At 37.0% G+C, this 12,491-nt stretch overlaps 1 protein-coding gene across 1 annotated transcript in view; it reads right to left on the reverse strand.

The window, feature by feature from the left end:
- pinx1 (PIN2 (TERF1) interacting telomerase inhibitor 1) overlaps window positions 1–12,491 on the reverse strand; it is a 39,978-nt gene that overhangs the window by 15,024 nt on the left and 12,463 nt on the right. The window contains exon 6 of the mRNA XM_077221149.1: window positions 9,357–9,442. Coding sequence (XP_077077264.1) covers window positions 9,357–9,442 — 86 coding nt within the window. The remainder of the gene's footprint in view (window positions 1–9,356; window positions 9,443–12,491) is intronic.

The following is a 12,491-nucleotide window of genomic DNA, read 5'->3' on the forward strand; positions in this document are numbered from 1 at the left end:
GTTTAATGAGCATTTTAACATGTATCATGATATAATACATTAGGTGAATGTAATGTAACGAAGTAGAACGAAGCAAATAGTTCAATTACAAGCTATACTTTGATTAATGTTTAAGTCCTTTAAATGTATGTTTGGCATAATGCTATTCTTTAATAAGGCATCACTATAAATCGTGCATACAAAACTTTAGACAACTTGCAATTTTGCATTTAAATGTTGCATAAAATGGCTTCATAGCAGTGGATGAAATACAAATTGATCGATGCAAACAAGCACATTTCTACATAATAATAATTGTATTAATATTGATATTGATATGATAAAATCAGATATACATCAAAGGCATTTAGGTTGCATGATGTGTGATAATTTGGTATAGTAATAAATACAGTTGTATTAATATTGATTATTATTATTATTATTAAACATACACAAAATGCATTATTTCCGGTTGCATGGTGTTACATTAATAATAATATCATTATTAATAGTATAAATAATATAATTATTACTTAATACAATTTTAATTTACAACAGGCAACAAAAAATTAATTATTTTTTAAATATTATTATTATTAATAATAATCATCATTAAACCAGATATACACAAAATACATTCTTTTAGGTTGCATGGTGTAAGTTAAATTGGTAAATTATTATATAATTATTAACAACAACAATTATTATTATTATTATAATAATACTGTAAATAATTATATTATTATTAGGGCTGTCAAAATAACGCGTTAATTTCGATTAATTAATCTGAGAAGAAATAACGCGTTAAAAAAAATAACGCAGATTAATCCATTCCGTTTTGACCTTTGCGGAGCCGTTCTAGCGTTCGTGTAAAAATAAGGAGGGAGACAAGAACGCGCTGCTTGGATCATTGTTTGGAACATTTACTTTTAACAAACGGAGTTCGTCAAACTCTAAAGTAGGCCTACAACATCAAAAAGCATCCAGGAGTCAGTGTGTGCGTGAGTCGGCGAGTGTGTCTGAGAGAAAGCGCGCTTGTGTGTGTGTGTGTTGTAACTTTTCACGCGCTCTCACGTCACACAACCATTTTCTCACGCACAAAAAAATCGCGCACCAAAGAGAGGACACGGAAACAGACAAGACAGAGCACGTTACTTATGATATTAAAAAAATCTCAGCTCTCAGATTCTGTTAATTTTATTACGAAAATCAAACTATACCGTTTTGGCGCTTGTAAATGTGAAATGACAGATCCCTATAGCGGCACGTGAACCGATCATCTCTAGCTAATAGTAAATAAACACGAATGACCAATGTTGAAAGATACAGTAGGGCAGCCTAAAACTTACCGAAATGTATATTCCTCGATCAATCAGTGTTTTTCAACCGCGAAAAGAGGTCAATAAAACAGCTGGAGAACAATTATGTCACATAACATTTAGCCCTAAGTTACCTCAGGAAATCCATTTCATGACCATATAGCATGTTATAGTTGGCTATAAAAAAGAGCTATAGAGAGTATTTTTCAAAATTTATGTAGCCTACTAGTATATTACGTATGGATTATATTTTTACTTATATCAAAGTTGTTATTTGTAATAAACAAGCATTATATTTAATTTGAGCTATTTTTAACCTTAAATACTACCAGCTGATATGGCTCTCTGTATTTTTACAGCATTGGGTGAGATTTTTTTTTCTTGAGAAAAATGAATGCCTATCTTGTGTACCTAATATTTATCCAAATGAGTCAATATTGCATCAAATCACAATAATTAAATTAAATTGAAATCGTGAAATTTGTGTCAAGCAATAATAATAAAAACGTAGCTTACCAGAAATTGTACCATGTAAACATTGTAAGATTGTGTATGCGATTAATTTAGATTAATTAATTACAGAGTATGTAATTAATTAGATTAAAAATTTTAATCGATTGACAGCCCTAATTATTATTAATACAATTTAAATTTACGACATGCAACAAAACGTAAATGAAATGAAAACAAAACACTGAAACGGAATTAATAAAGTAGGGTAAATGAAGGTCTAAGTATTTGAATAAAGACGTAGACCTAATGCAAACAGTAAGCCAGCGTGATGCAGACCTCTCCACCAACCCTAGACTTCATTACTTATCATGAGTAACAAATGGCGACAACACACTGCATAGGGCATCATCACTAAACTCTGCTTGCTTTACAATGTAAAGTGCTTGCCTTTCCGTGCCCTCCAAGGAGCTGATGTGTCAGCCCCAAGATGGAGGACACACCATTTATTCTCTGCCCTGCAGTGATTTATTAGATTAAACTGGCGGTGATTAAATGCAAGCCGAGACCCATGAAAACAGCAGTGGTGGTGGCTCTCAGGAGCGTCGGGTGGTTAGCTTCCTCTGTTCATACTGTAATCACCATGCCAGGGCAGCCCTGCCTGAGCCAACAATGACTGCTTAAGTTGGACACTTCAGTTACCCTTTTTAGTTAATGCCGTTTTTATTTTCACACTAATTTGTACATGTCCGTGGGTTGGCATGGGCGTAAAGCTAGTTGCCGGAGGCTATGTTGCAAGCAGTCATTTCGGTCCGTTTCTCCATTATTCTGCAGTCCTGTCAACATCGTAAGGGAGGCTGTGCTTTTGTTTGAGGCAATTAGATGTTATCTGAGAACATATTAGGGCTCTCCTGCTTCCAAACAAACATGCCTTTGAACACCGGCGTCGGTTACTGCATTAGTTGAGAAGTTAAACATGCTGGACCACATGGTTGCAACGTGCCAGTTTGCACTGCTTTCTGGTCCTGACTGAGCACAAATCTTCTAGTCATAATATGCAGTCCTATTGTGGGCTTGTGCAATTTATTGTGCAATAGGAAAAAGCTTCAGTTTTCAGGTTTAAAGCTTTTCACTTTTTTTTGGCATTTTGCTACTTTAAAGAGAGGAAAGACAGAGGACAGAAAATAATAGGGATCTCTTTTGAACTTTGTTCATCAAAGCATGAAAAAGAAAAATGTATCAGTTTCTACAAATATTAGGCAGCACAAATGTTTTCCATATTGATAAGAAATGTTTCTAGAGCTGCAAATCAGCATATTAGAATGATTTCTGAAGAATCACATGACACCGAAGACTAAGCTTTGATCAAAAGGATTGATTACATATTAAAATATATTAAATAAAGAAATAGTTATTTTAAATTGTAATATTTCACAATACTGCGTTTTTTACTGTACTTTGATCAAATAAATGCAGCTTCAGAGAATAAGAAATTTCTTTCAAACCATTTAAAAATATTTCCAACCCCAAACTTTTATAAATTCTAATATATAAATTGTACTTGAATATTTAAAAAATGTTTTATAAACTAATGATTTGAGTGTTTTTCAAAAATACATGTATATAAACTATTATTATTATTGCTGATGTTTATTATTATTAATTGGTTATGTATAACTTTTTTCAGCAAATATTACATCTGTATACAAATATTACATTTGCTAGCAAATAAATGTTGAATGGGGACTGAAGCTAATCTTTAGTCTTTATAGTCAGCAGTGACCTTTACAAAGCTCAATAAAAATTTCCAAAATATCATACAAGTTATCATTTGTGTAATCATATTAAATGTGGATAAAACTCAGTGGTTTTGTAATGGGAGCTCCATCAGCCTGCTGGCATATTTGGATCTCAACTTTTGCATCCTCAGCAGCATTTCAGTATTCAACTCCGCCCACCAGCCGTCTCCCATGCGGCCAATAACATCGCTGTCTCTCGCCCCTTCACCACATCTGCCAAATGGTGCAGCCTCTTCTCCTCGTTTGGTGAGGTAGCGGCATCGGGGGAACGGGCGAGTCAACTGGCTGGCGATCCTTCATGAGGACGGGCGTGGGCTGATTCAGAACAGCTACAGGTACCACCCTCTAGTCTGAGGGCTTTGTGTTAGAGCTGCCGTGGGAGTGGGAGAGGCCACGGGGGGTCACGCCAACCCCTGGAAACACATCGAGGAGATGCCTGACCGGAACCATAGAGACAACCACAGACGCGAACAGTCTTGCCGCTTAAAAGAAATCCCAGTTCATTACAGTCATCATTTTAAAAAAAAATAAATAAAATGTTTGTGTACTTATGCATGTTGTATATTTACATTTATGTAGGAAGAATGTAGTAAAAAGATATAGATGTAATATTTGCTTAAAGTTCCTATTAATAATAATAATAAAAACAAAAGCAACAATAATAATAATAGTTGGGTAGTTATTATAATTTATTTTAATTGTGAAATACAATTTAAAATAATTTTCTATTTTAATACATTTAAAAAAAATGTATTCCTGTGATGGCAAAGCTGAATTTTTAAAATTGAGTGGAACTGTTAAATTTATTTCAAGATTCTTTGATGAATTGAAAGTTCAAAAGAACCGCATTCATTTGAACTGGAAATTTTTTCTAAACATCGTAAATGTCTTAAAAACGGTCTCTGTAAACTGTCTCTTCTGATCAATTAAAATTTTAGAAGTAATTTCTTTAAAAAAAAAATTACTGAGCACAAACTTTTCAATGGTAGTGTATATATTCTAAAATTTGTTGCTTTTAAGCGAGGGACTTGCAGCAACAGGTAGCACTAGCAATGTATCCATTTTAGGCTAAATTAAATGGCACAGGCACAAATAACTGATTTAAATATATATATAGTTTAAATCACAAGAAATATCAAATTTATCATTGGATTTTCAAACTGAAAGTCTATTGTTTGCAGCTTCAAACTGAAAAATCTGGGGCACAATAATATTGAAACTAAAACTTCAATGTGGACATTATGCTGAATAGACAATATTTATGGAGCAATTTAAAGAGCGCAGACCAAATCAGACGATTGTCTGAAATGCATTCCACACACACAGATGGAGTTTCACACGAAATATATAAGTGTAGGCCTTAGCGATCCACCATTGACGCAAAGAGCAGTGGTAAAAAATGACTAAGTTTCACTGATGTATGAAGCAGGAGGGAGTCCATTTATCAGCGGGCCCTCAGCGGTCGCCTGCTCGGGTCCCTCAAGTCACAGGCCGCGACGCTCCCCTTTTGACTGATTAATTAGCCAATCACAGGACATTTTTCACCAGCAGCAGGAGGGTTTATTTCAGCTAATGCTGGGGCCTCGAAAAACCGAGCCACGTTCAAGCAAACTCGGCTCTTTCCTTTGGGCCTGCCGGAGTGGAGGGGGCTACGGAGGGGCCGAGGGAGATAAATCACACCCACTCCTCATGACTCCGTACACACTAGCCTACAGCCTAACTAAGGCCCCCGAGAAGAGAACGAGCCAACGACAGAGAAAGGGATGGGGAGGGAACGAAATAAGAGAGACAAAGAATAAATACTGAAAGCTAAAAATACAAAAAGAAATGTGATCAAATAAAGACAACGGTTGTGAGAAAGGCACAAAAGCAAAAATGCCAAAAGCACTAGTCGTGAACATTGCTCTCCCTGCCACTGCCACTTTCCCACATCATTCAGAGCAAAAGGCAGTGATGGATGGCAGCGCGGCCTCCAGACAGCGGTCTGTTCCGACACTGCCGGCTCTCCAACACGCTCGTGACGGCCATCCGTTATAGCCGTGGTTCTCAACCAGGAGGCCTCAGCAAATTTCCAAGGGGGTGGCAAGACAGGTTGAAATTATGTTGAAATAAGACAAAACAAGATTTAAGATAAGTTGAAGAATTAAAAATTAAGATGTAAGCTGGCATTATGATTCCTACTTTAATTCGTTTCTTAAACAGCTGTTGAATTATTCCTTTTTGATTATGAACAAGGATTCCCAATGTCTTGAAAAAACTGGATATGGGAGGACATCTTAAAAGTGTGAAAAAGTCATAGACATTTCTATAATTAATTAAAAAAATATATAATTACGTCAAGGTCTGAGACATTTTTATTTAGTAGCAATTGCTATTTGAGTTTTGACAGAAATATTAAGTCATTGATTAAAAATCAACCATTTTTGTTGAACTTCCTCAGAGATGTGACGTTTCCAAGACCTTGAGACATTAAGTTCTAATTCATATAAAAAAAAATTTCAAAAAAACAATTGCGTAACAGTTTCTTAAATCAAGGTAATGAGATCAGGGGCGACTTGGAACGACCTCCCATGTGTGTGTGTGTGTCAGAGAACACTGTGACAAGAGATAAGGGACTGACAGGAAGCTCTGAGAGAGGGGAGGAAAACCCCTGGTGCAAGAGGTGGGAGTGAGGGCTGCCAAGACACAGCAGCAGTGAGATCGGACCTTTGCATGGACACTAACTGAGGGATGCGCTTAAAACCTGCAAGGTGACACCTCTCGGTCACAAAAACTGTATTAAACAGGTTTATAATCACCTTCACGTCCCATTGTGACCTCAGGGTGCATCTATGAACTGAGGCAAAAAATCTTCCACAGGCTGTATCACCGCACAAGCACACAATGCACACAAACAACGCCCCCTCATTGGCTTCCTATGCAGGCCTAACTGCCCCTCATTTACAGGGCTCGCCACCAGCCCTTCGCCACACGGCCTCCTGGGATGCCATTGTGAGCCTGTTCAGATTGGTTTTCAATCCGGTCAATGAAGTCCCTCCAGACTAGGACAATAACAAACTGCAACAAAACGATTAGCGGAATAAAAAATATAGCACACTGCCGGCACTTCCAAATTCAAGCAAAGCATGAGCTGCTGCTATTGTGTTGCTTTCTCAGTAAAGGGGCAGTTCGGCGGGGGCTTCAGACCTCCAGCACATTCATTACATGTGCTTGGAATTGCTATGTCACGAACACTGAGGTAAACATTGACAACCAAGAGGGAAAGGACACAAAAACAACCAAAAAAAAAGGGATTTAATGTGAAAACCCTCACCTGATAGATATAAAATCACTTAATTCACTAAATATTTTTCCAATAACAAACATAGCTATTGTTTATACTGGAAAAGAACAATATATTACTTAATAAAAAAAATGCCAAAATGACCTCTGTTCAGACTCCCTCGTTTCATCTATTTAGTTTATAACACAACCCACAAGTATGTCGCAAGAATGTGTAATTCCATACACAACTGGCACTTAGCAACTAGATCACTAAAAAATAAACAACGTAACCAACTCTTTATGAAAGACATTACTAATTTGAGCAATTACCTGTTTGATCAGTTTGTTACACTAAGGAATGGATTTACTTACACTTCCTTCAAGGCAACACTGTTTTTCCTTCTCGTTCTCAATTAATTAAACTGGAACTACTTATTGTAGTTCTAAAATCTTTTTTTTACAGTGTAGAAAGTTTACAAACAACTTGGATGTTTAATTCATTTCAACTTAAATTACATGAAACTGATTTTAAAAAGAGTTGAATCTTGTATAACTTATCAAAATAAGTTAAGCAATTTTCAACTTTTTTTTAATGTCATATGTTGTCATATCTTAAGTACACAAATTAAATGATCAATAAGTTGTTTAAGATTAAAATGCATTTCAAAATCTCCCATTGACATTGTTCGAATTTTTTTAATTAAAAACAGGCAAATTAACTTTAATCATTTATTCGCATTCTGAATTGTGGTGTGAGAAAACACCAAAATAACCAACCCTTTTACACTATATGCGAATCAACATATAACACAACTCTGTCTTTTCACAGCAGCCAGAAAATGAGACACGTGCCGAGTGTCATGACAACAGCAAAGCTGCTCTGATGCGACATTTCATTTACGAGCCAAAGCTTAAAACCTAAGATTACCTAAAACTATTCTTCTGCTGCCTTGCAAGCACTGGTGTTTCTTTGTGGAAATACAAATCCCACTAAGAACTAAAATCACAAATCCAGTTTAGCATTTACATCACAACAAAAATGAGCAAATGACATGTCCACTTGCAAAATGATAAACGTCGAAATAATTACAATTCCAAATTTAAGGTGGACTAGGACTTCCACAGGAAATACAAACACAAAAAGGGCTGGTAAAGCCACCATCAAACTGAATCCAAACTATTTGAGCCGTGTAAGCCAAAAAGTCTACTAAATAATCCCTTCAACCAAACTTCGTCAAACCAAGTTTCGAGGGTTTGAAGGGATCATCAGTAATTCTGTTTTTTACTTCCATCACTGCGTCCTGTACCTGGGAGATGATGGGGAAATGCAGTTTGATCGTGCCCACCAGCACATCATAAGAAATACACTACCTGTGATTTGACCACAGAGGTGGCTGACAGGACTATGGGGTGAAAAGGAGAGAGCGGGTGCAAATCCTTTAAGGGGATTTCAGCGGGATCCCTGCCTACAGTGACTCGTGCGTGGAGTCAGACTGCACACTATGACACGGCTCATTATCAGCCTGCAGCTTGCGGTGAGCGTGTCACGTGAAAGCAGAGGTCAGCGGTACTTACAGGTGGGCTGGACCATAAGGTGACATACCTAAGGTACATAAGGTGACAACCTGCTGCAATAGCTTTTTTTTATATATATATATATATATATATATATATATATATATATATATATATATATACACGCATACATATACACACACATACTATATAGTAACCATGTTTTCTTTCTTTAGTTTTTTTTATGCCTGCTACAAACATCCTACAAGATCCTTACAAATCACAGTGTACACATGGATCTAATAAACTTGGGTACGACAAGTATGCAGACTATGATGATGACAACTATTCAATCAAGTTAGAATAGAAGAATAAAATCTCATCTACATGCACTAGTGGTAAAAAAAATAATAGAGCGAGATGAATCGCACTTTGGCAATTGTGGTATTTACGTTCGCCAAAAAGAGGGGGAAGCGAAAGGAGAATATAGATGAGGTCATGGCTAAGGGAAAGAGGCTAACTCCGCATTGGCAATTTTGCAGAAAACACACTGTGAGAGGATCATGCTAAATTTCTGACACTGTCAGAAAATTATTGCAGGCTATTTTGGTTGCAAGACCGTGACAACGGCCGTCTTTGAACCTCTCGCACTGTACAACATAGGGCAAGAATTTAGGAGCCACGACCACAGAAATCGCCACGGCTGGTCATCTTTCTTCTGGAACAGTCTAAAATCGTAAAATGTGTACCAGACATTAAGTTTCGATGAGGCACTTACCATGAAAGTGAATGGTGCAATTTTTTTTTTACTAAACAGCTTTCTGTAAGTCAACGCAGCAAATCAGTAAAAAACTTGAACCCAATGAAATCTGTGCGGGAAATTTTTCGCACTCACATAAATCTCAATCGCATAAATTCTGTGTCAAATAGGATTGCTTATGCTTATACTTGTACTGAACCTGTAATATTGTTGTACAACATTTTAAAGAATAATAAAAAATTAGATGTTTTGCCAAGTTACACTGCTTACCTCATCTTGGTCTCTTGTTTCTTGTTTCGAACGCTTCCCAAAAATACAAGCCAGGTCTGTTTTGCTGCGACTGGACAAGTCCTTTCCTGTGAGAAAAGGTTAAAAACATGAAGACTTTTTATAGATCTTTGACATTACTCCACACAATAGAGCATATGTGTAAACATTTTGAGTTCTAAATTATTGTGAGGGCGGTGGAGTTCATTTCAACCTGTGCTTCTGTCAAACTATCATCCGCTACCAAATACATTTTAAAAAGACATTATCCATCGTTACTTTCCGATTTAGAAAGAGAAACGTGTTCATGCAATTCACAAACGTCTGGAGAGATGAAAAGGAAATGTTTCCGGTCGCAACTTGTTGACAAATGGATATTTTTCTAGTGCTGTTCAACTGTGTAAACTATTGATTTAAATGGATAAGGGTCACAGGACAGTTTTGAACTCCTGCCGAGAGGAAAGGTTTAGAGGTAAAAAAGGGCACGTTGCATGGTCGCAGGGGATGAAACGGCTGAGGAAAAACAAACGGTGCAGGGCCAGCCCCACCTCACACCTCCCGTTTTCCAGCAGCTCAAAGGCTCCAGGAGTGCCTGGGCGCCCGTCTCAGCCGTGAGTCCTGTTCGTACAGCTGCATCCTCTTCCTCCATGCAGCTCCTGATAACACTCGCTTATTTATTGCTCTAGGGTCTTTTTCAGCATGGCTTTCAAAGGGGAGACCTTGCCTTCAAGTAACCAAGGTATCCTGTAAGCAGTCTAAACAAAAGACCAGGCCGAACAAGCTGTCCACTGATCACAGTGGACATCAAGTGGAGCCCAAAAATGACCTTTTTACTTTTGGAAATGATATCTATCAACTAACAAAGGTTGGTTTTGGGTGTAACTACAAGTGCCACAGAAAACCTTTAAAGGATTTTTTTTTTTTTAAATGAACCACCAAAAATGAACATTTGAATCATGTACTGATTGTTTTTCCCCCCAAATAATTTTAATGAATGAGGACTGGAGATTTCAAGCTTCAAAAATGAAGCAAACGAACCATAATGCGTTATATATATTCCGGGTTTTCATAATTCATACGGTAGCTTTGAGTGAGAAACAGTAATTATTTATTGTAAATCTTCCCCTCCAGTGAGCTGTAAACCACTGTGACCAAATCATTAATCAGGGAGTTGAACTCAAAAAACAGATGTGTTTGATTTGTGATGAATCACTAATGTAAGATGTAAAAGGTTAAATGTAAGAAACGGATTGATTCATGAATTATTCGAGTTTGGCTTTCTGAACTTAATCAACCAATTCTTCTTGATTCTTCTATTCTTAATCTCATTGTAAATCTGGGGATGAATTCACAAAACATCTTAAGGATAAAAGTAGCTCCTTACTTGCCGATGAAAGAGAACCTCTTAAAAATATTGGGTGTCAGTCCTAATTTTAGGACTCCTAAATTTTTGCTCTAAGAGTATTTCACAAAGGATTTTAGCGCTAAAATAAGCTCCTAAATCTGTAAAATTTAGAGCTCGTCAAGAGAAGTCAGTAAGACAAAAAAAAAAAAAAAAAAAATCACAAAATGGCTGCTGCCGGCAATTCGCCCAAGCAATCTTCTCGAAGACACAGTAAACCATTGAGGCAATAGGGCCTTGGGTGCGAAGCATTTTCTTCATAAAAGCAATAAATGTTTTGATAGATTTTAATGTACGATGACATAAGATAAAAGGTTAATTTATGTACAGGCGTTGAAAGTTGAAAATAATGTCCTATCGTCTGCGCTGATAGCCTTGTGGGAAGCCCGGGTGACCCGAGTTCGAGTTCCAGGTCCTGGACCTTTCCCGTTCCCTCCCGCCTTCCCGTTCCCTCCCGCCCCTCCTCTCTCTATCACTTTGGTTCATTTTTTAATTAATGTCCTGTCACAATAAAAAAAGGAAAAAAAGGGCAAACATATTTTCTTTTTTTTTTTAAGTTCACACTTACAAATGATCGAATACAGTAAAAGAGTAAAATAAGCATACTTGGCATGCTGTCCAAAGAGAGGCTCAGAGCTCGGATTTTAGCACAAACACAGAGTACTCCCCCTTATCCCCATCTGGGAATAAGAACCAGCCGAGAGTGAGGAGTCGGGATGGTGGAGGGATGCAGAAAACTGTCAAGGTAACAAGGTGAGTCGGCTGTGTATAAATGCCTCTTCTTGAGCGGATTAGATAGATCGTTTGAACGTGCTTTTCCCGAACTTAGTTTATAAAATGTAAGTCACTTGAATTCTGCAATCTCTCGAGATGTAAACATGTAAGAGGCAGACAATTAGCTAAACATTTACTTGCTTAATTAGTAATACTTAGCCTACATTTTAAAATCTTTTTGAATATGGCAACATACCTTGTTCTACAATATTTCTTTCTCTAAGCATAAGATTTCTCTCTGTTCCTTAGTAAAAGATGGCCTCAACATATTTGTGAACGCTTTGAGGAAACTCTTAGTAGTAAGATCAAATAATGGCCCCAAATCCTATTTTCTGTGATTAACGGGGAAAAAAGGAAAAGTTTTCAATTCAAAAAACACTTCACAAAGTGTATGGTGCACTTTGTCACTTTTTTGTCATTTTAGAGATTGACAGCCCCAGGAATCATTTACTGAAAGCAGTATAACACTACTGAAAATATATTGAAAGCAGTATTTTAATTTAAAAACTAAAATGCTTTAAATTGTCTGAAAGCCATCGACGAGAGGTAGTATAGTCTACAAGTGCACATGAGGTTATGAAATCCTGTTGGGAGCAAGGTCACTGTTGAGATGGCAACGAATGTGACGGAACTCTGGCCAAACCAGATTAGCAATCACAGAGGCTTTTTTGGATCAACTTGCTAATCTGACAAGCAAAATACTAATCGACTGCCTCATAAGACACCTACATAAGTTCTAAGCTTGTCAGTTGCAAATAAATGAACAAAGACAGGCTTTTCTGGAACAGGAAGTGAAGGTGACAAAAAAAGAAAGATCAGTGGGTGTTCTTTTACCTGCTTGAGCAGAAAATAGTAAAGATGAAAATATTATATGCAATGGTTTGTTTCTCAAAAGAAATCAGGTTAATTATTAATGAAGGGGTCCCAAATTGTTCCGTTCATCTGTGTAACAGCTTGACCCA

The sequence above is a fragment of the Siphateles boraxobius genome, unplaced genomic scaffold (assembly GCF_051911475.1).
Source record: "Siphateles boraxobius isolate OS27281-9 unplaced genomic scaffold, OSU_SipBor_1 8, whole genome shotgun sequence".
NCBI classification, from domain to species: Eukaryota; Metazoa; Chordata; class Actinopteri; order Cypriniformes; family Leuciscidae; genus Siphateles; species Siphateles boraxobius.